The 27,974-nt window shown below is 42.4% G+C and overlaps 2 protein-coding genes across 2 annotated transcripts in view; both read left to right on the forward strand.

Moving 5' to 3' along the window:
• Window positions 1–5,022: 5,022 nt before the first annotated feature.
• nipal3 (NIPA like domain containing 3) lies at window positions 5,023–12,050 on the forward strand. The gene is made up of 11 exons (XM_080850356.1): window positions 5,023–5,208; window positions 5,583–5,651; window positions 5,925–6,096; window positions 6,365–6,424; window positions 6,667–6,812; window positions 7,028–7,124; window positions 7,395–7,530; window positions 7,746–7,834; window positions 9,391–9,454; window positions 9,851–9,945; window positions 10,466–12,050. The coding sequence occupies exons 1-11, from the start codon at window positions 5,137–5,139 to the stop codon at window positions 10,639–10,641; spliced, it is 1,176 nt and encodes a 391-aa protein (XP_080706482.1). The 5' UTR covers window positions 5,023–5,136; the 3' UTR covers window positions 10,642–12,050.
• A 4,765-nt stretch (window positions 12,051–16,815) lies between these two features.
• Window positions 16,816–27,974, forward strand: part of rcan3 (regulator of calcineurin 3) — a gene marked incomplete at both ends in the record, with an annotated part of 30,237 nt that continues 19,078 nt past the window's right edge. Inside the window, 3 exon segments of the mRNA XM_080850522.1 lie at window positions 16,816–17,016; window positions 27,204–27,206; window positions 27,210–27,302. Of these exon segments, the coding sequence (XP_080706648.1) occupies window positions 16,816–17,016; window positions 27,204–27,206; window positions 27,210–27,302 (297 nt within the window).

Raw genomic sequence — 27,974 nt, forward strand, 5'->3', positions numbered from 1 at the left:
GAACTTTGTTTGCCCTCCAAAACCAGTTTGACAAATGTCACTGTACAGTATTTCCTTGACACTTATATCGTAACGTTCGAGCATTCCTCTGTACAAGAGGAAAAGCCACCCACTCGCAGAGTGTGACAGGATCTAGGACAACTGTCAAGCAACCAACCAGAAAAAAAGAAAGATTTGAATCCACCTCCATGCGTTTTGTCATTCCTTAACAATGAGAGCAACTACCTGGAACAGGGTGACCTTTCTTTGGCAGATGTCATCTGATCTGAGCATCGGCAAACATCCTGACCTGATGATGTTATTTAGAGGCTTGTAACTTCTTCTGCAGACATCACCGGTATGATGTAAAACAGGACAAAAAAAAAACACATCACATAATATATGCTAAAAAATATATCAACCCCTTGAACCCCAAGCCACATTCAAAATACTGACAAAAATACACATCAGTTCATACCAGGACAGGTTTACAACGACCGCCTTCAGATGTGGAGGGTTGTTATTTAAGCTTCATATTTACAAAAGCACACAAAAGCAAAACGGCATGAACAGAAAAAACATGAATCTCTAGGATCCTGTGGCACAGCCTGCACAGTTACCAAGAGAGCAAGGTGAGACGTCTAGCTAAGAGGCTTGGCCTAATAGAGGCACTAAATTGCTGAGATTTCGTAACGAAGTGGCGGCTGATCCATCCATAGCCTTGAGGCCTGGTCTGGATAAATCCCAAGCTGCAGGCCTTCTTCCCTCAAGCACGGAGGGAAGGAGACGGATAGGACACACCCAAAGAAGGCCAACAGGTTGGGTCACTCCTCTCCCTCAGCCGACCCCTATGCAGCCTAGGATAGGGCCGGCCTTCAGCCCCACTGCCTGTCCCCCCTTGCCCCAGAACCGTACTGGCTCCAGCGCTTCGACAGAGATGAAAACAGCACCTGGAGCCACAGAGGCCCCCTCGCGAGCGGAGGAATGTATGGGGTGACAGATGTCACAGCCAAGCACTCAGCAGCCACAGGCTCCTGGTGACATTTCCTGGTGACATTAAGAATTAAGATATAAGTTGACAAATGGTGGATATGAGGTGGATAGGAGTTGCTTAAGTATTGGGGACACACCAAAGGGGACAAGATGAAGACTTGGGCACTTAAACCGCTGTTTCACATTCAAATTTTCTAGCGAAAGTCCCCCATTAGTGTGTCAATAGGAAGACAAACGGAGGTTTCTACAAATATTGATTTGATTTAGAATGTTTTGTTTATTCCAAATCCTTGTATGTTGCTATTTTATACATTTAAAACCATTCATGTCATTATTTGTGAAAGCATCCTCACATTGCAGCATTTTTTCACAAGTGCCTAAACCTTTTGCGCGGTATGAATGACTGTTCGTGGCACATTTGAATAAACAACTGCATAACTAACATATTTGTGTCTCTTGTGGCCCATGAGCATAGACTGTGCATGGAAAGTCACTGTGTACAGACGTCTTGTGCTTGCAACTAAGTCCTTAGTCCCAATGCCCTGCAGTGCCTCTCAGACCATCAATAAGGGGTTCGTTTTTTAATGGAGCAACCATGGCAATTAAGGGTGAGAGTGTTATGGCCTTTGGGTGTTTTAACAATGATTGTTGCCTAACATTACATTTACATTGACGTTGAGGTTTATTAATTTATCACTTAGGTACAGTACAGTACAGATTTACATTTCCATCAGCATGGGCGTTCCTATGGGTATAACATCACAGCCCAGAGCCTTAGCCTGTATGTCAGAAGACTGCGTCACTAAAATCACTTTCGATTCCATGCTCACTTCAAGGCCCAGAGAGAGCTCATAGCTGCTGTGAGAGAAAGTTCCGTGGGATAAATGTGCTGAACTGACTTTGTGGTTGTTATCGAGTCTAACGAACCTTTCTGAAAGTAAATGCACTCAGGGAAAAAAGTGTCTTGAACTTTACTGTGCTCTGTCAAACTCTGTCTGGGTTTGACACAGCCCAAGCTGAAATAACAAATCATGAGGCTAAATGGATGGCCATCCTTGCCAGCCAGTTATGTTTCGAATGCACCGTCCAATGAAGAAAGGGGATGAACTCCAATGGAGCTAAGTTCATTTAAATGGCCAACAGTAAAAAAAAAAAAAAAAAAAAGAAGAAAAAATATCGGTATTGGAGAATTGCTCTTGGACACAAGTGCATTTGTGCATATCTTTCAGATGATTCATGAAACATGGTAATTGAAGAAGTGTCACCTTAATGATTCACCAGTATCAACACTAATATTTTAAATTATATGTTGATGTTCACCTTACTTTATAACATGGCCAAGATCATAATGATGGAGTTCAATGGTAATGTTTTTCAATGTGGATTGTTGTCAGTTTGGTATTAATACTAGAATATGAGGTAGCTAACACATGCTTTGAGCAAGAGACAGAGTGAGCCTACACATGAATATGATTGAAGTGTACACACACACACACACACACACACACACACACACACACACACACACACACACACACACACATACAGAGAGAGACAGAGAGAGAGAGGGAGGGGTGGGGTGGGGGGGAGATCTAAAGATATCCAGTAGATGACATTCAGCTTGAAATGTCATAAAATGTCATCTTTTCACCTATTAAGCACTAAACAGTGAACACAGCAGAGACCACGTTTGCATAATAACGTATGACTTCACTCTTTAATACAATTTCATCATTCCATATTTATTTTCACAAACTGTAAAGTTTGCAAAGTTCTTCTCCTATTCTCAGAATAATTATTTATCTGTGATATCTAAGCCCGGGAGGGGATGAGTACATTTCCACTAAGCAGCGTGGTAACATCAAACTCATCTGGGCGGCACACCTATGGGCGATACCCCAGGGCAGGTATGTTCCACCTGTGAAGGGGAACGCCTTATGAGAGGGAACAGGAGGAGTCTATGGACAGAGAACATCTGTCTATAGGTCGATTCATTACTACCACTGTCCAAGCTGGCTTGAAAAACGTTAAAGACATTTTAGGAAAATATATAGGATAATTTGAAACCTGACTGTCCCTACAAATACAAATAAAAATGGCAGGATTATTATTTTTTATTTTTTTCGGTGAAGTTTGGTTTGTTTGTTCTCCACAGTCGACAAGTAAAATTCGGTATATAAGAAGTGTGGACTTAGCTCCCTCTACTGGGTACATTTGTACTACAACCTCCCAGATTTCGGCGGGTGAAGGCTTGTCATGACAATTAGGCTACCTTAGGAATTCTGAACTTTTATGAAAAGTTGCATAGCTGTCAGGTTCAAAAACATTGCTCATAGTTACCTTCCCTTTGGTGTGGATGAAAATGTGTCTTTCCTAAAGAAAAACAAACAAGTTATTATGATTACCTAAATAGATATTTTAGCAGATTCCTGATGGAGCTACATTTAAACACATTTCGGATGATGAGTCATGAATTATGATTGTTGTATGTTAGTAGGCTATTGTGAAATGTTTTTCGTAAACGTTTAAAGTCAGAACGGTGTTCCCTGAAAATCCTACATGGGTGGAGTTGTGTTGATATGGAAACAGTGACGCAGATGACCGGTTGATCACTGCCGTCCCCATAATGGTTGAAGTAGGGTAGAGTGAGTACAGTTGAGACACTTTTTGCTTTATTGTCTACTACACAAAAATTAGACTCTCAAAATACTCTGAAAATAATTGATACTTTATATGACGTTTCCTTTGATTGTATACTAAAATATTATCAATCAATAATATCCATAACTTGATTAATTTATTCATAATTTGCTCATAAACATGAGGTGCGATTTTGTCTCAACTGTACCCATGTGTTTTACAGTGGGGTACAGTTGAGACGGTACCCGAGTACAGTTGAGACACCCATTGAAACCCATTGATGGTGACTGACCAATGACCAATGATTGAAAATACAGGCTAGCCTAGCTGTCTCAACTGTACCCGATCGACCACCTTACTTATTTAGACCCCAACATCAATTATTCTTATCACTTTCATGTTTGAAAAGACACCCATTAATATAGGACAGGTCTTATATCAAAAATATGTTTTTTTTTTTTCATTTGCTTGGTTTTTTGTCTACTTGACTTCTAACCTGCTGATCGCGGGTACAGTTAAGACACCGTGTCTCAACTGTACCCTGCTGACCACCTCACGCTTTTCGCTAGATTATGCATTGACCTTGCATGACATGATAGCATGGAATATGTAGATTTATAGTGCACAGAATAACGTTTGCAATGATGTAATTTGTGTTTGTTGACGACGTATGGTTAGTAAGATATTCAATGTAGAAGGGACATGACAAAATCAAGATCAAGCTAGGTAAAAAAAACTTTCGCCGATATCTCTGTACGGGAGATATGTTAGGTGCTCAAATTTCCTGGGATCAAAGAGGACGTTAGTATGCATGTGCAAACTAAAAATCACGTCTCAGGATTGCTGAGAATGCAAGTTATGTCGGGTGTCTCAACTGTACTCATGTCTCAACCGTACTCACTCTACCCTATGTGTGTTATGTGATGGTGTGATGTGATTGACGCCATCGGACTGTTAGTCATTCATATCTCTATGGGAATGTAATGTTATGGTTGGAAGTGTTGTTTATTAATAGGTAATAAAAAAAACACTGTCCCATTTAGTAGGCTGCTTCCTCTTCTTCTGGATTTATGATCACTTGTGAATATGCATTAAACATATTAATAAAAACATAGTGACGTGTCTTCTGTTGTCTTCACAGGTCTGGTTGTCCGTGGCCAGCTAGAGTAGCCTCGAATGTACAAGAGAAGAACTGACAACACAATTTTAACAATAATAAAATTACATTTTTCCCTAGAAACCTCAGGGGCGAAGTGTGCAGTCAGTCCGCTAGATGGCAGAACCACTCTAAAATACAACACAAACACAAGGTCACATCGCAGAAGTAGACTACTCCGGACCGGATAAACAGGATATTCAATATGGCGTTTAACCGTGTCGGTTCGACTTGTCTGAGGTCTTGGCTGAAAATGTAACTTCTTCGTCTAGTGGTCTTCACTTTTCAGCGACCAAACTTGTAATGCGCCCGTCTTTAAAGCATTTCCTTACACTCCGATAACGTTAGTTGTTTGCCATACCAAAAGAATGGCAACACTGGACCTTGCCAAAGAGGATGGCGGCTTCGCAGATACTGCCGACGGTCCACCGTCCTACACGGTAAACAGCAGGTTATCCGTTTAGAAATGTATTATTAGATTCATCTTGAAATATTGCGATTGTATTCATATTGTGTGTGCCAAGTAATTCGAGACTATAAGGAAATAGTTATGGTTGTGTTGTTCTGTTGCCCTGTGTAGGCCTATGCATTGATTCTACTTTCTTGACATAGCCTAGTAACTTGGGTATGTCTTCATAAACTGCTTGAGGATGTCTACGCCTTCCTGACCGATTTGGGGCAGTGTCCTCTTTACAGATATGTTTAAAGTGACCTTCAGACAGACCTTTATGTTTATGTGTGTGTGTCCTGTGAATGTATTTTATGGAGTCAAACAAGGAATCAAAATATGTGCGTGTTTGTTTGTGCTCAACAGGAAAACCTCATTGGGACGCTGCTTGCAATATTTGGAAACCTACTTGTCAGCATCGCCGTAAGCATTCAGGTTAGCATGCATATTCATCAAAAGATGTCATGTCACGTAAACACCAAGCATGAACCACAGCGGGACAGCCTCAAACAGATGGGCCCCCCCTCTGAGCAGGGTTCTGCTCAAGGATTCTTCCTGTTAAAAGGGCGTTTTTCCTTGCAAGCATCGCTTGTGCTTGTGTTAGGTGCCTTGGGCTTTGTAAAGCACTCTGAGACAATGTTCTTCTTAGTAGCACTATAAAAAATAGATGGAATTGAATTGTTCTGTTCCTTGTTTTTGCCCTCACAGAAATATAGCCATGTGGTGCTGGCTGGAACCAAAGACCCGCGGGCCTTCTACAGGACCAAGACCTGGTGGTGTGGGCTGCTTCTGACCCTACTGGGGGAGGGCACCATCTTCGCATCATACGCCTTTGCTCCTGTGTCTCTCATAGCGCCTCTTAACGCAGTCTCTGTCGTTGGTATGTTCAGGATGATGATTAGTGTAGAAAGGGTAGCTCCCCTTATGGATAAGAGTTGTTAGGGTTATCCAAGTCTGTGCATGTCCTTAACTAAAGTATAGCCTACCTCTTATTTATTGTGACTGCAGGTGGCCAAGACTGCTTGTTGGAATGTTTGAATGATGGTTGTCTTATATAAAAACAATTTAAAAATGTGAATTTTTTTAGCTGCATATTATTGCTGATTATCTGTCTGTTTGTTTTTTCTTTCTTTTTTTTTTTTTTACAGCAAGCTCTATCCTAGGTTTTATTTTTCTGAGGGAGAAGTGGAAGGCTAAGGAGTTTTTAAGTGAGTATACACCTGTTAACTTTCCCTTTGGCCTGTATGAAAATGATGCTCTTGCTATGCAAATACCCCTTTGGCCATTTCACATTGCCACTTGCTGTCAATGCCTAGTCTTCCTCATCCTTTATCTCAAGGACTGTACACACAGAATTAATGCTCACTGATCAGTGTTAAGCCAGTACGATGATGGCATATCCGCTGGATGAAGTAACCTGTATCTTGTGTGTGTGTGTGTCTCATTGTAGAGCGGTACATTCTGTCCTTTCTGGGCTGTGCCTTGACTGTGGCAGGTACCTACCTCTTTGTAACGTTTGGGCCAAACTCGCATGAGAAGCTTAATGCAGAGAACATCATAAAGCACGTGATTGGATGGCCTTTCCTCCTGTATATGGTAAAACCTTAAATTGACTATCTAGTTCCTTTGCAAATATACATTCTGCACCCAACTTCTAAAAGTCAGTTGACATTTAGACTGATATGCTGAAACTAGCACTGATATGCTTGAATTGACCCTGATATGCTGATACACTGGTTCCTATGACGATTAGATAAATAGTGTTGTTCGGTGTTGATGTTGAAGTTTTGTCTGTGGTCTGTCTCCTCCAGCTTCTTGAGATCATCGCCTTCTGTCTGTTGCTCTACTTCTATAAACAGCGCAACGCCAATTACCTCATCATCATCCTCATGCTAGTGGCACTGCTGGGTAAGAACCACTCCCACTTAACACACAGTATAGGCCTAAAACTGCCTTGTAAAAATAAAAAAAATCAGAGAAGCAGAAGTAAGGAGGCATTGTGGTACTTCCGTTCAGTTAGTTCCCCTAAAGTGCAAACACTGAATGCACAGCTAGAGGAACAAGAGGAGCAATTGGATGAATTTGACCTTTAAAGCTTGAAGTGAGAGTACTGGTGTGCATCTGTTCTTTCCTGCTGTGTTTGTCCTCTGTCCCACCGCCGTCTCCCTGTGTGTTCAGGCTCAATGACGGCCATCACAGTGAAGGCTGTGTCTGGGATGCTGGTCCTCAGCATTCAGGGCTCCATGCAGCTTGGATACCCCATCTTCTACGTCATGCTGGTGTGCATGGTTGCCACGGTCACTTTCCAAGCGAGGCAAGTTCTACTATGCCAGAATCTTTCATACAGGTTGTCATTTGAGTTGTAGAGTTGGACACTATTGCACTGTATTCTAAGACTTTTTTTGCTTAAATAAGGGATTGGTTTTAAGAAGTCCATCATTATTTGGGAAACACATGTGCATTTGAGCCTAGCATATGTTTATTGAGTTACCCCATGTGATTTTAAATTCCATTGTGATATCCACTCAGGTTATTGTCCCAAGCATCATACCTGTACGACTCTTCTCTGATTGCATGCCTCAACTACGTCCTGTCTACAACCTTTGCTGTTGTATCAGGTAAGATCACACTTGATATTAATGGAATATTGATAATAATATTTATTATATGTCAACGACAGTACGAGCATTCTGATTGGCTAATGGGTAGTCATGCCAGCCGTGCATTGACGTTCTAGCCGGTCTGCGGTCTGATAAGTATTCTTATTGCACACCCCATCAATCTTAAAAATGAGTGATACCATGTACCAAGTACTAAACATTACATCCTTAAAAATTAGCGATATATCAACAGCCATGAGCATGTATTGATAGAATCAGGACTCCTATTATGAAATTATCTGAGAACAGGAAACCAGTTGAATGTCGTGGTAACATGACAGTTGATGAGAGTTGAAGAATAAAGACTCAAGAATTTGCGAACATTTTGATATCGGGTAATACTTTATAGGACTTCAGAAGCAGCGAAAATGTGTTATTGAAAGTGATGATGAAGACTTGACTACTATAGTTTGAAAACCTTGTGTTTAACTGTAAATTAAAGCCATTTAAGCTGAGCCCTGTTGTCCGTTTTCTATTGATCATTGTAACTTGAAGTTAGCAATTGACGTTCTAGCCGGTCTGCGGTCTGATAAGTATTCTTATTGCACACCCCATCAATCTTAAAAATGAGTGATACCATGTACCAAGTACTAAACATTACATCCTTTAAAATTAGCGATATATCAACAGCCATGAGCATGTATTGATAGAATCAGGACTCCTATTATTTCTATTTACAATTACTATTTATTTTCAAAATGAAAAGAGCTTAAATGCCATATAATAAACAACTTACTAACCTCGACCGTTCGGTCATGCAGGTATATCAGACTTCGGCCCCGCAGCATCAACCTCGCTATAACTCGGTCGATACCTTACGGCCTCTGTCTGATATTTACCTGCATGACCTCACTCTCGGCCAGTAAGTAGTTAGTATTGATAATAATATAATTAATTTTCAGTTCGGAACATGTAAGGCTGAAATATACTTCTACAACTCCGTTACTCTGTGATTACACAGTTGCCTCGGCGGACTCGTTTTCATTTATGGTTCTCCAACGGTTGTGGGTGTTGAAAATCATTTTTTTTATAAAAAAAACTCTGAAGATGGTCGTATTCCTACATAAAAGTAGTTTGTTTGACTTTTTTTGCTTTGAATTTTTAAAAGTTACCAAGAAAAAGACACTATGTGCTATGTAAAAAAAAAAAAAAAAAAAAACATTATTGTAACTGAAAAATATATCTGAGGGTATTTGCGAGGTGTCTGAGCCAGCTATCTAATGTTGGCATACTACTACCAACAAGGTAAACAGCGATGTACTGACAAATTGACGTAGTCGGAAGGTTAAAACATTTGGGAGGTGCACGTCAGGCCAGAGAGAGGTGCTCAGAGAGGCAGCTTCAGAGAGGGCTCTCCTTAGCTCTGTGTCTTCAAAAATGGACCACCATAAATCTGCATTAAGCCAACACTGTTGTCATAAATGTTTTGTTTTGTGTGTTTGTCTTGTTTAGTTTTTTGTTTTGTTTCGCAAAACAGAAAAATATTCAACTTCTTTGTGTTCCTCTCATCACAGGATCCATTTTTTATCTGGAGTTTAACCATGAAGATGTTCTCCACATCTGCATGTTCCTGTTGGGGTGAGTTACTGAAGTGCATTCGCCCTTTTTTCTTAAAGAGGACCTTTTTTGCACATTTTTAATGACCATCATTTTATATTTGGGGTCTACTAGAATAGATTTACATCTGTTCAAAACCACATTATTTTTCTCATACTGTATGTCTCTCTGCACCTTCAGTCTGAAACACTCTATGAGAGATCCTGTCTCTTTAAGCCTAAGAGAGTTACTCCCTTTGGTGTGTACTTTGGGCTTTGTAACTTTCCAGACCATTTACATGCACAAAAAGCTGTATAACACACTAGTGGAAAGGGATAAACCAGAAAGGCATAGTAGGTCCTCTTTAATAGTAATCTATCCTCTGTCAGGCCCTTGGCTTCAGCTTTCATATGACGTGTCTGCCTGTTGCCTCCTCAGGTGTGTGGTCTGCTGCCTTGGAGTGTTTCTGATCACCAAGAACCGGAAGAAGGCCAAAGCGTTTGAGCCGTACGTCACCATGGACATGCTTCAAGGTAGTTAATTAAGTCTTTCATACCTTCCTCTTTCTCTGCAGTTCCCCTGCTAGTGTCCACTCTATTCACAGCGTCTCCATAAGCTGCCACCTACGCACCGGGTACTTCATTTAACCTTCCTCAATCTCCTCTTCCCCTGTAGCTCCCCATCAGTTAATCATCAGCAGAGGATATGCAGTAGTTTAAGTAAACTTAAATTTTATTGATTTATATAGCGTCATTAACAATAGACATTGTGTGTCAAATTGTGTCATTGTGTGTACATTTAACTTCCCCTTTTGTCCGTGTCATCATCTGTGCCCAACCTACACTCTCACAATCAGCCATCACCAGAAGAGATTCATAAGTTTTGGTTTAGTGAACCTTAATCTGACCTTCCTCACTTGTTTAAGCTTGGAGGCTTGTGTCTGTACAGTGAAGCACATCTCCAAGAGTGCTGCCCCTTTGCCATGTCCATTAAGGGTTTGTGTTTTGTTCATTTGTTTTTGTTTTTGTTTGTCTGTTTTGTTCTAAATCACAGGCGTTCCCACCATTCATGACAAGGGATGGGCAGTCCAGCCCGACTACAACGGCTCCTTCTCATACGGTGCACTGGTGAACAACGACAGCGTTGGTCCGGCAACCCTCACCGTGAGCCAAGAGCATGTCACTGTGTCGTCGACCCCCCAGAAAGCTTCTGAGCTGAAGCGAGACTAACGGTTGGGGGGTGTTATTGAACAGGTGTACCGCGTCATTCCACGCTCCTTTACTCATTTAATTTCCTCATGGACCCAAACCTGGACTAAGCCAGAGTCGTCTCAACCTGCTGGTCTATTGAAGGCGTGATGATACCTCACTCACAAATGAGGACTGACATGAAGTCTTTGTTTCATTGAGACAACTTGAGAGAAAAGTTATTGTTGTAGCAAGAAGTTTGCAAGATGCTGTTGTTATGGTGTGCCTCCAGATTATGATGTGGCAATAAGCCACACTGTTAACTACTGTTTTAAAAAAAGAAAAAAATTAAGAAAAAAAAACACTAACTTAAAGTCTTAAATACAGCACTTACACTGTTGGACGAATGAAGAGGAGACTGCTCTGACCTTCCACTCCTCATCTTTTATCTGATCAACTGTTCTGCTGAGGCTCGGCCACATTGCATCCCCATAGTGAGACCACACCTGGACACTTCACTACAGACCACAGGCTGTACAAAAAGCACCCATTCCAAAAGTGATGCTTGTGTAGTTGTCTTTTTCTCTGGCTTCCTGTTTTTGGACAGCTTCTTCAACCATGCACCCAAGCTGAAACCTATGTTTGGATATGTGCTTTGTGGTCTTTCCTCTTAAGGACCTCATCAGTGTAAAGATAGCCATGAGAGAATAGCTACAACCCAAAACAAAGATGAACATCATCAAAACACTTAACTGAACGACACTTCAGAGCTGATCTTTGGCAGCAGGTGGGGTGACTAACCAGGCTCTCATTGGCACTGCATGAGATGCCGGCGCACTCCATGTTATGACTTTGCGGTAGGGCTGCACTCCAAATCAGTAACGTATCGGCATGGATAGATTTCTCTTGTTTTTGTTTTGTTCTTCAAATTGGCATTTGGACAAAAGTGATGGAGTAGTAAAAGTAGTCCAAACAAATCATTTTAGAAAACAACAGATTCATTACAGTGTCATCACTAGTGTAATTTAATGTTCAAGTATTTCCCAGGAAAGTTTCCTGTTAAGGTTGTAAAATGTAAATGAAGGTTTTTTGGCTGCTCATTACTATAATAAGCAGGGATGTCCAATGAGATGTAAGCGTTTATGAAGACCGCCTTAACCCTCAACTTCTTGCAGTTATTTTGCCTTTGTGGTCTCCATAATTTCCAAGTGCCTAGAACTCTCTTATTTCAAGTGCCGAGGGCAGGAGTTGTGTAGCTTTTTCATGATGCTGTTTGTCTTAAATAAGTACTTATTCCATGCTTTTGGGGGTATTTAATGTTGATGTAATGGTACAGATGGAGAAAGCCTTTAAATAATTATATTTGCGTGTTTTCCAGGTTTTGGTTTTATTGTGTTGATGTCATAACTGTTGTCAAATATTAATGTATTACTCCCCTTCCGTTGCTATTGGTCATCTGTCTTTACTTGCAATGCTGGTTATGAAGGTATACATTATACATTATTGTCAGTATAATATAAGAAGATAAAATTACTTCTGCCTGTGTTAGTATTCCAATGCAAGGGAACTACAGGCTGTCGTTTCATATATGGGACCTAAATTAATATAATCAATACCTCAAGGATCAATTATAACTGAATAAACGTTCATGTGTGTGTGTGAATGTGTTGAGGGATGTGACCTAAGCTCCTCTGTCAGACATGAACAGCATGTCAATAGTATGACATTAGTCAGGAAAGCCTGTCTGTTAAGGAGTTACTGTTGTGAGATGCATTTGAAAGCAGTTGGTCTGTGTTAAAACGGTACTTATTGATAACAGCCCAGTAGACATTTTTATTTTCTCAGCCATCTCAAAAACAGAATATCTGTCAGTTATTTAAGACAGCTGGTTAAATAACTTTTTAAAAAAGTACCACGATCAAACCTTTCATACTTCATTTTGCAGACTTGCTGAATGATAAAGAGGTTATGATGATAGGTGTTGGAGAACTTCATGATAAAATGTAATGGAAAATCCTGTTTCCCATGAGTCACATATAAACCGAGAGATCCCAGACATATTTGTGTGGATATGCTTCTTTATGTCTTCTCCAGTGGGGACCTCATCACCATGTAAGACTTGCCTTGCGGCCCGATGTTTGTCACATGCAGTGCAGTGCGTTCACATTAAAAGGGAACAATAAAATGGTCAACATCATGCACATGTTCCACCAAGTAAGCTAATGCATGAGCGCCAAGACTGTTCCTCATCTGCAATATAACGGAAACCAGTGCATAATCCAGCTGGTGTGTTTTACATACAAAGACACATTATTTGTCTTTATTCTACCCCTTTTTCTCCAGTGCATATTGAAATAGTATAACATAACTTCTCAGCAGCTGGTGATCTTTGTTGGAGCTAGAAGTGATACCTTAGACACCCTTTGGTGCACCGTAACTCATACTGTGAGGTCAGAGGTGTAACGTAATGAGCCGATTTGGTTGTTCAGTTGGCCATGTCTATCCTTGTATGTCTGTGGAGTAGCACAGGGAGGGATCACCAGCAAAATGCCACCCCAACCATCAGGCCTCCCGCTAACTGACTTTACACCCTGACTGCCAGCCTGTTGAAGTGTGTGAAGCTTAACAGTAAGCTAAGTCAGGACCTAGACTCCCTCAACGTGGGTGACACGGGACTGGTTGGCCCAGCAGAGGAAAAAATATGTGTGTGTGTAGGGGGCCTTTTGGGTTTATGGTGAGGGGATATGCCAGGACAACTTTTAACTTACAGGCTGTGGATCAATACTGTTATCAACTTACTAAAGAGGGGCAACCTCCCAAAGCACATTGTATCTTTTCATTGTGAACATACAGGCCAATTTGACATTTAAAATCCAGTTCCTTCTAGTTAATTGGTAGGCAATCAGTGCCCAGTAAACCCACGTAAGAGCTGTTACTCTGTAAATCCTTTTGTTCAGAGGTGTTATTTAACTTTTCATTATTCAGTTTGTTCTATTAAGGATTTTCAGATTAATGGCTTAATGAGTAACAGTTGTAGAAATGCAAGGTTCGATCATGAACGATCACAGTTATGATGTAGCGCTTGTTTTCTTGGCGTCACCAGTATGAACCTCCCCTTCGACTACTAGTCGACCAACTGATTGGCTGATTTACGATCAAGGCCATATGTTATTGGTTACTGTTTGCTTTTTGACCATAGGGTAGGCTGTAGCTGCGCCTTTAATAATCTTATGAAAAGATGTTCTACTAACAGACGCTTAAATTAAGTTGAATTACTTCAAACATTTGCTGTACAAAATACCTGTGTAAAGTGTTAACGGGATCGACCTCATCCTTTTAAAGTGTTATTATCGGAAAGCGTTATTTTGATCACTATCAGTCCATTCTGGTAAGTGGTATTCTGTGGGAAAGGGCTTTTAACTGTAGTTCTCTGAGGACAAGAATTTACAGATTTAGTCACACATTGATGGATTTACACTTTATCATGCATGTTTTCTATCGCTGGCATCCTTTTGTCATCTATGCGTGTTCGTGCTGCGTGACGGCTCAGATAAGCTCCTTTTATCTGACCGCTCTGATGTAACTTTAATATGAACATTTATTTCCAGCTTGGGTATGAGCACTGTTGCATCCACTCAAAAGGTTTTGGGACCCATTTATTAATATTGTTTTACTTCAAGGGATGAATACAAATCATCATTACCATTTTGGGAATAGCACTATGTGTTGTGGTTATGTTACAGTGGGGGGAACAGTGGTGACTATAGCTACAGCTAAAATGTCATCTCGACCACTTGTTAACTGATGCAGTGAGTCAGTAATTGAAGAATGACAAGCACTGTAGAGTCATGTGCGTATTGCTTGTCGCTTACGATAGGCTACTAAACCTATTATATGCCTACACAAAGCATTACGTCAAATCGTCAAATGTACACATAACTTAGGGCCTTACTAAATTTGTTCGAGAATTATATCAGACGGCCAGACGTCATTGTCTTATGTTTATTTTTGTAGTGTGACTCAGTATTTGAATTCTCCCTTTTTGTCAGGCAAAAGGGGCACAGTACAGCGTACGCTCCTGTCATAACATTACCTATGTTATTGATTAATTTTTCTTCACAAAATACAAAATTATTAGTTATTTAATTTAAACGAATTAAATGCCACATTCATATTATTGTCAGTTAAAGAAAAGACAACGGGTTTCACAGCTTTACCACATTATCTCAGACTACACACAAGACTTAAATAGAAATGTGTTTGTGCCTGTCACGGCCAATGCTGTCCCAGAAAAAAACACTAGATGGCGGCACTATCCCATGTCACATCCTGTAAACATTGATACAGTAGTTTATTTTTCACATCATATGACAAAGCCATATTATACTTCAAAATCATGTTTAAATTCAATAAAATGAAGTTTACACAACTATTTACCTACAGGCTGCTACATAACTGGCTATTTTATTGAAACTTGAACAATACAAATAATGCTATATGTTGACATACAAAAATGGAACAGATGAATATGAAATGATGGAAGACACACCACTTTCGATGGTAGTTCATATATAAGTGCAGTTGGGTATGAAACACGGGGTCAGCTCATTTTTCCGACGCCCCATTGGTCCGATGCGTCAATATTCCGAAAATGTCCCATTGATCCTACAGCCCTTAGTCTTAGATAGATTTTCACCGATAAATTGAAACCCTTTGTCCCGACAGTTCAATGTTCCGACCAAAAGCTGCTTTAGATCACCGTCACCTCATGATAAAATAATGCATGCCTACAGGCCTATAGTATTATTATTATTGTTACTATAATTATATAGACTAAATCGATAGAAAACTGTGAATCTCAAAACCAAAGCGGAATCATCTTTCCATGACAGCTCTCGAAAAGCAGCGCAAACAGGGTTCTTTCCATTAAGCTATCCTCCCGTCCTCGAACTGTGCGTGGCTGCAGTAGACCTATGCTGCTGTTAGCCCATCCGTAGTTGGTTTGTTTTGTTTATTTTACATTTGCAAAGACGCTGCTGGCCTAGACTTCACTAGCTCGACCAAAAATCGAAATAACTTGTCCGTGTCTGTCTCCATTGCGTCTCTGGTGTCTGGGCGCAAAGTAGAGAAGCAACAACGTGCGTCTGCAGTCGTTACAGCGGCAGTCTACTTGGCACCCGGTAAAAGAGGGGCGAGGAATATACGACCTGGGGAATTATGTTGACCGACCCCAAACAGCCATTGGTCGGAACATTGAGCTGTCGGAGCAATGGGTTTATGTTAATCATTTCGAATTAGTGGGCTGTAGGATTAATGGGAAATTTTCGGAATATTGACGGGTCGGACCAAAGGGGCGTCGGAATAATGGCATGCTACCTGAAACACACATTCTGACTTGGCTAAGCATCTGAGAGCTGGAAATTGGCTGCTTGCTCAGGGTGCAATGAGATGACTTGTTAACCAACTCAATCATTTAAGAGTATTAGTGCGAGAGGAACATATAATGTTGTCATCTGACTTTAGTAAGGTTTTGTGCTTTGCTGCAGAGCAAAAAAGAGAGAAGCAGACAAAAAGGTGAACATGTGTTGAGAAATCGGACCTGAATCTCCTTGATGACTGTGTCGTCATGATGCAGAAACAATAGGTAGTTATAAACTGTAGTCTCCTAGAAAAATCTTAATCTCTGTACCCTAATTCTCAAAATCGCTAATATCCAGCAAGTTCCTCTGTCCAGTGCTGCCCCCCACCCCCACCCCAAAAAAAACAAACAAATCGTTCAGGGTTTCCCATTCCTCGATAACTAGGCTATGTCCAGAGATAAATAATTTATACCTGGCAAAAATCCTCTCCTAAAAAAATAATTCTCTTCTGAGACCACCTTCTTTCCTAGCAGCTTTAACACTCCTAACACACCTAACACTCTCACACTTACTGTGAACTTCTTCTTCTATCTGCTCTCTGCCACTTTCTCTCAACAGGTCTCCTGACTTACTGTAGCTTGATCATTGCTCCTCAATAGTTAGTCGCTTTGAATAGCAGTGTCTGCCAAATAAATGTAAATGTAAATACACATATCTCTCTATCTCACTCACTCACTCTCTTTTTCTATATATCTCTATCTACATGTAAATGTTCAGTATATATCTCTCTTAATCACTCCCTCTCTCCCTCACTCTCTCTCTCCCAGGTGTGTAGCGCTGCACTGAGCTGGGTGCCATGCTGCGTGAGGAAGGCAAGCGATGGGGCGACAGCTCAGAGCCCTACAGCAGTGACCCAGAGGAAGAGGAGGAGGAAGAGGGGATGGTGTTTGGAGAGAACGATGAGGACAGTGAGGAGATGATGGACCTGAGCGACCTGCCGACCGCGCTCTTTGCCTGCAGCGTCCACGAGGCTGTGTTCGAAGAGCAGCGCCAGAGGGTGAGCGAAAAGGGGGGGGGGGTCAAATGGTGGGAGAGCAACAGGGTTGGGAAGGTTACTTTTGAAATGTAATAGGTTACAGATTACTAGTTACCCTGTTAAAATGTAATTCATGTAACTATTCTAAGTACTTCATCAAAGTAATGCAACTTATTACATTTGATTACTTTCTACTACTTTTTGATTGTCAGATAAGAGGTGGAGGCCAAATCAAAAACAGCGCTCAATATTTCAGCGCATACTGCCAAATGAATGGAGTCTGTCTATATAATTACCCCTATAGTATGCACCAAGTATAGAGGTCTTACTTACAGTTTTTCTCAGATGCTTTGGTACATTCCTCAGATACGAGTTTAAATTCTCAAAAGTGTTCAATCTCCACATCATCTATTCACTTGTGCACAGCATAACAGCGATTTATCATTCTTTTGAACATTTTGGAAATGCTTGTGTAAAACCTTATAGGCCACAAGCCAGAGTGGAAAAATGTAAAATGTGAAATGATCATCACAACTGGATAGCATTAAATCTCACAGAATGTATGTGGCATTCAAGATTGTCCTATTGTTTTTCAACTCATTGTATTTGTTGCTATACTGTCCAGTCTCAACTGATTTTCTGTTTCCTGCTACAATATTCTTCACCAATCGCTTGGAGCCTTGTTGAACTAAAATTGCTGATAGTGACATGAAATACAACGCTGTAAAATAATATTCAAATAGTTGGAAACATGCAATAATCTGGTATGGAAAGAGTGAAATTGGTAAATTGATCAAATATTTGGTCTGTCTTTGTTACAATACTTGACAAATGAACTTGCATTTTGGTGGCGTTGGCATATTCATTCATGTGATTATTGACTTTTGAAGCATAAACTAAGCATTTCAAGAAAGTTAAGGGCTTTGGCATGTAATCCATCGCGTCACACTATTTGTATGAATTGTTTTGAGAAATGCACTTACAGCTTTGAAAAGGTTTTGGATGATTTGAGAAATGCACTTACTCATGTTTTCAAAACATTCAGCAAACCTCAATCTAATCAGATAAACCTCCCTTAGTAAAAAATCTTTTTCAGGTGCCTGATGATGTTTGATTTGGTCAATCCAACATCCTTTATGTTGATACCGCAGACGTTACAGTTAGCGATTCTTTTGTTTGGGCCCTTGTGTGAAGATCATTTGGAGCCTTTGGTACGATACTTCGCCAATTCCAATCTGGCAACAGTGAGCACCTTGCCGCTTCGACTAGTAACTAGTATCTTTTACACAGCAGGTGACAGATGTCATGTGCTGTTGTAAACAATGCCACTAGTGACTAGATGCAGATGTCATGTGCTGTTGTAAACAATGCAACTAGTGAGTAGTGACTTGCATTGTTTACAACAGCACATGACATCTGCATGTTGAAAAGATGGCAAAACCTTGTCGCTGGGGGAGGGGCGGGGTCATCTGTATGCTATACACTACCACGCTCCCTCCTCCGCGACGAAGTGTCCTCTTTTTCTCAAACTCAAATAGGGTCACCCTACTACAATGTTTGAAGGGCTGCTGTGTTTGAGGGAAATACAGTATTTGAGTGGGATATAGTGTTTGAGTGAAATACAGTGTTGGAGTGGGATACAGTGTTTGAGTGAGATACAGTGATTGAATGGGATGCAGCGTTAGACTTGTTTGGGTGTGATGGCACATATTATTTGAGTGTACTTCTATGTCCTGAAACACAGTCTTTACTGATGTAAATGGGGACTCAGCGTTTATGGAGACAGGGTGCTCATAAGGCCACGATGTGTTTTTAAGAGGTACGGGTTTTTGGGGATTACAAGGGAAATGTAGTTTTCAAAGGCGGCAGGTTTTTAGGATGCACAGTACTTTATGAGCACTTGCTGTAAGTAAGGGTGACCAGACGTCCTCTTCTACCCGGACATGTCCTCTTTTCGAGAACTTAAAAAATGCGTCCGGCAGGGATTCCAAAATTGTCTGTGATTTTGCCTTGTCGGATATATGTGTTTCTCTGGGTCTTTCACAAGCTAGTTTTTACACCCTTACAAGTTTTGACCTGACGTCCCTACCTACCTACTATTTATCCTCCAAAGACGTTAATTTGGAGCATTTGGTTCGACACTTCGCCATTTCCAATCTGGCAACACTGAGTACCTTGCTGCTTTCACTAGTAGTATATTTTCATATACTATATAAAATAAAAATAAATGTCGCTAATAAAAGTCGCTGTGAATTTCTGCTCTGCATTTTCCCATCCCGGACTGTCCTTCCTCTAGGACCCCAGGAGCAATGGGCAGCTTTTTAAGCGCCCGGGGACCAAGTGAAGTGAACCGTCAGTCTTGGTCAGGGACGGACAGGAGAGTGATCTGTTCTTTTGCATGTTTTTCCTGTTGGGGTTCTTAGTGGAGAAAACCCCTTGTATACACGGGGAGAACGTGCAAACTCCACACAGAAAGGCCCGGGAGATAGCCACCGTGTCAAAGTTGCTAGTCACTAGTTGCATTGTTTTACAACAGCACATGACATCTGCATGTGGAAAAGATGGCAAAACCTCGTCGCGGTGACAGAGCGGGGTAATTGTCCTCTTTTTCTCAAACTCAAATATGGTCACCCTATGTAAGTGGGATGGCAGTGTGTAGCCTGACATAGAGATAAAATGGGAGAGTACTCATTACCATGAGAAGAAAGTATTAACAGACATAGAGGTAGTGTAGATGAAGTGTGTGTTCTGACACTGTGGGCACCATGTTTGTAGGGGACGACCCGAGGTAAATATGGTAGAAACTGGGTATCAAGTTAACAAGAACATAGTGTTTGCAACACATTGTGTTTTAAGGACATAATGAAGCTTGATACCCTGTCTGCTGAGGTGTGCTCGGACATTCGTTTTGGCTTTCTCCTCTTATGGACACTCAGAGCAGCATCAGCCTTCCCTCCCCCCACTAGACTTTTCTATGCTGCTAACAGCGTGCTGCTGGGGCAGAAATGTGGCTAATGGCTCATATCACTGTGGAAGCTGCTGCTGATGTGGTTTCAGATAGCACACTTTGCAATATAGCTTTCTCTGCACAGCATTACTCAGCATAGCCCTGCTCACCTACCAGCATTGTGTATGTGAAAGACACATTCGACTGAAACTCCCAGTGGACTCGGAGGGTGACAGTTAGCGTGCTGCTAGTAGGCCCCCTTAGAGTCCTGAGTCAGTGAACAACGGCCAGTCAGGAGTAGGTGATAGCCAGGCCCAGCTGTTGTGCTGTGTGTCCTTGCCTGGTTGTTTATCTGGCTCCGCAGACTGGAAACATTTGGCCCTCGTTAAGTGAGCGTAGGAACAAAAAGAAATACTTTTAATTTTCTGCCCCTCTAATCCAATTAGGCCTTCCTCACAGCCAGGCCTTCAGCGTACCAGGCTCGTGACTCCCTCATTTGCTCTCCCTCTCTCTCACACACACACACACTCTCCCTCTCCTCCTCTCTCTCCCTCTGTCTCCCTCTATCTCTCTCTCTTTCTCTCCCACACTCCTCTATCCTTTGTTTTGTCTCTCTCTCTCTCTCAGCACTCTCCTTCCTGATTGCTTTAGTCTACCTCTTTCTATCACCTCCCCCTCTCTTGTTCCTTCGTTAGCCAAAACACATTCTGAACAGCACATTGGCATGCTCAAATTGGCAACACAAATTCCTTTTAAACAAATCAATCCTGCCTTATCTCAACAATGTTTCGAAGCCTCCAGTTCTGTAATTAACTTCCTCATAAACCCCTACCACTCTCGAAACACATACTTTCACACATACAAACACAAGCACACACACATACAAACACACACACAAGCATGCACGCATGTGCACACACACACACACACACACACACACACACACACACACACACACACACACACACACACACACATTCACACACACACACACACACACACACTCACACACATAGATACAGCCTTCTATAAACTTAAGAAAAATAAATAATAATAATTTACAGTATTTTTTTTTTTTGCACTTTTCAAAAATCTGTGTTACACAACGGATTCACAAAATCAAGGCTCTCATATAAAAATGTATTTTAAGAAGGACTTGAAGGAAGTCAATGACTCAGCCAACCTGATTTCCTCAGGCAGATCGTTCCAGAGCCTTGGGACCCTGATTGCAAATATTCTGTCCCCTTTAGTTTTCAGCTAGGTCTCTAGACAGACGTAGATGCTTACGAAACTAAGAGGTCAGTTAGTGAGGAGAACGGTCAGAAAGAGCCTTAAAAGTAATCAATAAAATCTTAAGATCTATTCTAAAACTTTAAGTGTAGAGAGGCTAAAACAAGAGTGGTGAGATCACATCTCTTGGTTTTGGTTAGAGGCCTGTAATAACAGCATCTTCCAGCATACTTTTAAAAGCACAACCCTGATCACTCAAAGCCTGCAGTGGTGAGGTGCTGTCATGATTGTTCCACACCACTCCCCTTCCCTCCTCTCCACTCCTCTGCCCCCCCCCCCTCTCTCTCTATCTCTCTCTTTACCTCTCTTTCTCACTCTCTCTGTTCTTGATGTATTCCTTTCTTTCCAGAACAAACATGAGCTTGCAAATCCGACAGATGCAGGGCTAATGGAGAGGAGGGGGAGCAGAGGACAGTAGGGAGAGGAGAGGAGGCAGAACATTGTAACCTACATTCAGGAGCCTGGTACCCAGGCCTCCTGCTCCAGGCTAACACCTACCATTCACATTACCTTCAAACAGCACTCTGAGAACTCCTGCTCGGATCTCGCCCCCTGACCCCTGTTTTAGTCAAGAAAAGGGCTTTCAGCCCCCCCCCGCCCCTCCCCAACCCCTTCATCTCCTCCTCCGCATTAGCTGAAGGGAGAAATATTAAGAGATGTGTCTCTGTCTGGTAGATTTGTATGCTGTATGCAGCATCTCTCAGTAGAGAGGCGGAGAGCAGGACCACTTCATTACTCACATACAAACCCTTTTCTCTCTATATCGCTCTCCCTCTCTCTAGCAATTAACCTGATATATCATTGGTGACATGTGTTCTCATACCATGGTGTTGGTGTGGGACGACGTAGTAGCCTTTTTAAGGTGTCCTTAATCCATATAATTGTTCGATTAAAGTTTCTCTTGCTGCTCTCCTTCTTTCTTAAATGAATTAGACTCAGCTCCTCTGTCTCACCTTCTGCTCAGATCACTGTCCTCACCTGCTAAGCTGAGAGCCTATGGCTAGCCACACAAACACCAACAAACCTTAAATATGATCAAAGCTTGTTAGCATTACCAAACACAGACATTGCAACTGCAGCACAAAATAGATTAAAGGTACAGTCCTTAAGTCCTGGCGAAGAGAAGAGAATTTCACTGAATTCAATGAAAAGTGTAATTGATTATAATCAAGGACTTTAACCTTTAATAACCACATGTGCTTGGTCTCACACCATGCCAGGGGTATAAAGTAGTGAGATGGCTCACTGATTTGGTTGGGGGGGTGCGGACGGCTACATTTGCTCTGTTTATTTTTCTAGCAGTCCGGGTCCTGGGAGGGAGAGCATGTTTGAGGGAGCACTGGGCACTGAAGGTCACCCACACTGCCCTGTGATTTGTGCCCAGGGCTTGGCTGAGCTAGCGTGCATGTGTGTGTGTCGCTGAGAGTGTGTGTGTGTGTGTGTGTGTGTGTGTCTCTGAGAGTGTGTGTGTCTCTGAGAGTGTGTGTGTGTGTGTGTGTGTGTGTGTGTGTGTGTGTATGTGAGTGTGTGTGTATGTGTGTCTACCCTACACGGCCCTACATGGAGAATGACATTGCAAAGTTCTCAATGGTTTACCAGGGGCTTAGCCAGGGATTTGGATCAAAAGGGCAAAGATAAGACTCCACAAACATACATCAACAATGTTTTATTGAGCGGCCGGGAATTTTAAATGTTTTCCCCACTGAGAGGGTGAAGCTGTACGTCGACAAAAGAAACAGGGCTGGCCCATTAGCCTCAGCAAGCCTTTAAAATAACTTTTATAGATTTCACAATTACGAGTCTGTGCCACATTAATCTAAATGGAAATCTTCTCTGACCCCATATTAGGCAGGGTGTTTATCGACTGAGGAGGGGAGCGGTGGCATTTACAATGAATTGCTCTGCGTCGCTGCAGTCATTTGTGTTGTCCTGGACCTTTATTTTACCCTCTTTTGCAAATGTTACTGGAGACAAGGCTGTTGCTCCCCTCCATAGAAAAAGCAGACCAGTCTTCAGTACCTGACTGGCAAGATATTTTGGAATAGTTTAAAAAGAGGAAGCAGCAGCATTTTTGTTCTATAATAGACATCAGTGTCTTTTGTTCTGGCAGCGTGATTCATAAGCATCCTCTCTGTGCGGGTGTTGACTGTTTGGTTCTTTTTTAAGAGCGCTTGCCTTGACAATGACACACTTTTTCTAAGAAGCCAGCATTCTCGCTTTATAAAACAACCAGTGTCCACTTCTTTTTTTGGCTCTAATGCACTTTATCTCAACCATGTATGTGCGTCCCTGAGACAGAGAAAGAGAGACAGACCAAGAGAGAGACAGAGACAGAGGAGTGAGGGAAGGAGGGCTGGACACCATGTGCGGGCAGACTACAAGCTCCTCATAAGTCCTTCATCTTGTTGTGTCTGGCAGCTGGATGGTGTTGTTTCCATAGTGATGTGTGAATCTGTTTCATCAAAAGCTTTGACCCGCTTTGACAGCATGTGCGTGGGGGCTGGGGGTGGTCAGGCCAGAGTGTTTAGCGCCCTGCCTGTGATGCTAAGCCCTTGGACTGGGCCAGACGGGCGGATAACGAGGAACAATATCCAGTCCAGAACGTGAGCTCGATAAAGGTTATTATGCCAATGCCAAGAACGGAACAAATATTACAAACTGCTTCATCTAAATACATGTCAAAGAATACAAAACTTTTCCCTGTGTCAGTCCTCTCTGTCCTCTGGTGGCCACTGTGTCAGTCCTGCCTGTCTGTCCTCTGGTGGCCACTGTGTCAGTCCTGCCTGTCTGTCCTCTGGTGGCCACTGTGTCAGTCCTGCCTGTCTGTCCTCTGGTGGCCACTGTGTCAGTCCTGCCTGTCTGTCCTCTGGTGGCCACTGTGTCAGTCCTGCCTGTCTGTCCTCTGGTGGCCACTGTGTCAGTCCTGTCTGTCTGTCCTCTGGTGGCCACTGTGTCAGTCCTGTCTGTCCTCTGCAGCCACTGTCTCTATCCTATTTGGTCTCTACCACCCCCAAATCTCACTCTCTCTCCCAGTCTCTTATTCTTTCTCTCTCTTTGTCATTCATTCTCATTCTTTCACTCTCTTTCTTTCTCCCTCTCTTTCTCTCCCTCTTTCTCACTATCTCTCCCTCTCTCTACCTCTCTCTCGATCTCTCTCCCTCTCTATCTCTCCCCCCCCCTCTCTCTCTCTCTCTCTCTTTCGGCTGCTTGCTTTATAAATAGCTTGGCCTAGATTAGGGCAGCTGCAGAGGAGCCCGGGGCTGCATGGGTTGGGTTGGGTTTGGCTGTGTGTGTGTGTGTATGTGTGTGTGAGAGAGAGATGAGAGAGAGAGAGAGAGAGAGAGAGAGAGAGAGAGAGAGAGAGAGAGAGAGCGAGAGCGAGAGGGAGAGAGGGTGTGCTGCAGAGGTGTTTGGTTTTTGGGATGGGCCCCATAGAGAGGCTGCAGCCTCCATCCTTTGGAGGAGGCAGGACTCACTTCTTCCACTATACCACTGCGGTTATGAGTGAGAGAGAGAGTGAGGGAGTGTACGAAACACACACAAATGCACTGACATACAGAGAGAGACCCACACACACTCTCCTTCTGTGCCCAGGGCTTTGTGTTTACTCTTTGCTCTGCATGAGGTCTATCTGCAGGCCCAGAGCATCGCTCGAACCCCATACACAACACAATTACAAAACACACACACAAGCACACAAGCACACAAACACACACACACACACGCACACACACACACACACACGCACACACACACACACACACACACGCACACGCACAGCTGAATGATGCGTGTCCCATTCCATCAGAAGCCTTCTGGCTCAGCTTGCTTTTCTTAGTTTATGCTACAAGCCGGCAAGCCAAATAAGTGCAGTTAAGTGTGCGTGTGTGCATATGTGTTTTTGATATGTGTGCATGTGTGTTATGGTGGATACGTTTATTCTTGTGTATATGTGTGTTTGTCTGTATGTGCGTGATTATAAGTTTGTATATGTATTTATTTGTTGTTGATATTGTTGTTGTGTGTTTGGGGAAGTGGGATTATGTGTGTGTGAAAGAGAAATAGAGACAGAAAGCAAGAGAAGGGTGCTGTGTGTGATGGTGAGGATTATGCATATGTTTGTTGTTTTTTGTGTTTTTGAGTGTGTTTATGCAGGCAACAAGCTTAGCTCAAAAAAATGCTCAGGCTCTTGTCAGAGACCGACTGCCCTGAATACAAGGTTGACATTTTTAAAATCGAACGGTTTGCCCGTATCTTCCCGTGCGTTGCCACACTTGCCTAACTCTAAATGTCATTTACCAACGCATTGTTCCACAGAGCCTCAAAGGGTCAACCCTATTTCTTACTTTTCTTTCCGCCTGAGCCCATTTTCATTACATTTACATACCTAAGCGGCTTGTTTATTCAAATTCAGATTATGAATAAATTACTGTGGTTTAAAAGGTCTTTGCATATGCCAGTTATAATTCTGCACTGCACTGCACTGCACTGCACTGCACAGCACCGCACAGGACTGAAATCTAATCCCCTCTGAAGCTTACTACATGAGCTGTGGCAGAGGATTGATTGAGGCTGTATAACTTTTCTGACAAAAATAGACCACGGTGGTTCGTCCAAGCAGATGTAGCAGTCCCCGGGAAACAGGTGGAACAACTGCCCAGGTGTCATTATTTAGTATAACAAATAAGACTGGTGCAGATCCAGCTGGGCTTCCAGTCCTGTAGGCTGTGAGCCCCCAGAACGAACAGTTTTGTGCAGAACAGTTTATTTTCCTCTACAACTAATTGATGTTCATTCTGACAGTTGGCAGGCCAAGATAGGTTCCTTAGAAACTTTCTTCTGAGATTACCATGCCTGATCATCATTGGCAGCAAGCAAAGAAATCATTAGTGTTGCAGTGTAAGTCAGTGTGGGTAGTTACACAAATAAGGACATAATTTCTCTCTGTGTTACCACACAGAAATTAAGATTTAGTTTATTAATTTATTGTCCCTCATATTGGAAAATGTGGTCCTGCATCCATACAAAAACATACATTGGGCAGTAGAACAAAGGCATAAAATGACAAATACAGTATCAGATCCAGAAAGTATGTGAATCAATAATTAGATGAGAGTATGAGCATCATCTTTTGAAGATGGTGTATGTTAATAATAACAATATGATCCTCCTTACACCATCAGAGCTGGTGATTCATTACTTTCAGTTTCAGCACCTTAGAAACTGTATCCATTCTTCCTTAGTCATGTCTTCTGAGGTGTGTGTGCGAGAGAGAGAGCATTACCTCCACCTGCTGTCTCTTCAGCACAGCTTATGGATTTACTGCCTGAGCAGCCAACATTTGAAACAGATGGTTTTATATCAATATTATGAGGTTATACAATAGCTCTTAGTCAAACTAAGAAAGACAAACCTCTGTGTTTACTCATGGTCACCACTGTAGTTGTTGCTATAGGGGCATATGCTTAAAAGATGTACTGTCAACAGTCTGTTCTGAATCATCCTGCTGCCCATTTTCTATGACTAAAACCGCCTAATTGAGAGAAAACTTCAGTTCTTAGTCACTCGCTTTCCAGATTGATTGCAATGAAAGAATGCGTGGCCATTGTCAGGCCCGCTGTGTATCTTGCTCTGGTTCTGCAGTGCACAGCAGTACCGATGGGAAAACTGAAGAACAAATGAGCGAGCTGATGACGTCAATGTAGCAGCTGAGGGCGCTGGTTGGCGCATTCTATTCGCGCGCACCTGACAGCCCTTTTTCTGCGTGCGCTCAAGTGCGGCTCGGCCAGTTGAAACAAGCTGTACGTAAGGAGAGTGGACGCTGGATGCTGCAGTACATCGCTAAGTGCGTCTGAAAACAACCCCACAGTATCCAGCGCAAGCCTATCCGGCCGGAGGTGTTGTCAGTGGGGACTGCACTGGCTTATTCGAGAGGAAAGGGGAAAACGTTTATTTTTTGTCTCTCCCTCAGCCTTGAAAGGGAATGCCATCCATAAACATGAAACTGGAGATGGTGACACTCATCGCCTGCGATGTGGACACCGAGGTGTTTACGTCCGACAAAATGCAGGTACCGTTTCAAATAAAACTGCACGTTCTTTTTCCCTGGATGCTTTTTTCTGGGTTAGTACGGTCACCACATAATGAGAAGTCCTCTGCATGCTCCCAAACCGAATGTCATCTAACTGACGTTTTACGTTGTTCGTTCATTGCTTTCCCTCCAGGATTTTTATCAATGAAACCGCATACCTTCATTAATATTCAAAGAGCGTATGCGCACCGGTGTCGTCAATGCTGTAAGCCTTTGACGTCTCTACAGAAAAAGCGCACTCAAACGTGAGGAGAAAGTGTTCGGCGTAGTCTGTTTTTCCTAATCAGCGAGCCGGAATGTCATGACACGCCATGGGTGTATTTTACCGCTCACCGGTTAGTTTGACATACGAGTTTCACGAGTAAGAGGAGAGAATGGGCTGCATTTGAATTGTTCTTGCGAAGCTCCAGAGTAAATATCTGTTTTAGACGCAGTGGCGGTTCCAGCATCTCCCCCCCCCCCCCTTCTCTCTCTCTTCTCGCTCTTTCTTTCTCTCGTTCTCCCTCTCTCGCTCACCCCCCTTTCCCCTCTCAGCATTGCAGGTGCGCTAAATAGAGGTGCGTACAGCCGGCTTTCAGGCTCTGACGGTAGTTTACTAATGCTGAGGGTAAGGGTAAGCCCTCGCGTTTTAAATGCCTTCCAGATGGTGTT

This window comes from Sprattus sprattus, assembly GCF_963457725.1.
Source record: "Sprattus sprattus genome assembly, chromosome: 13".
Classification (NCBI taxonomy): Eukaryota; Metazoa; Chordata; class Actinopteri; order Clupeiformes; family Clupeidae; genus Sprattus; species Sprattus sprattus.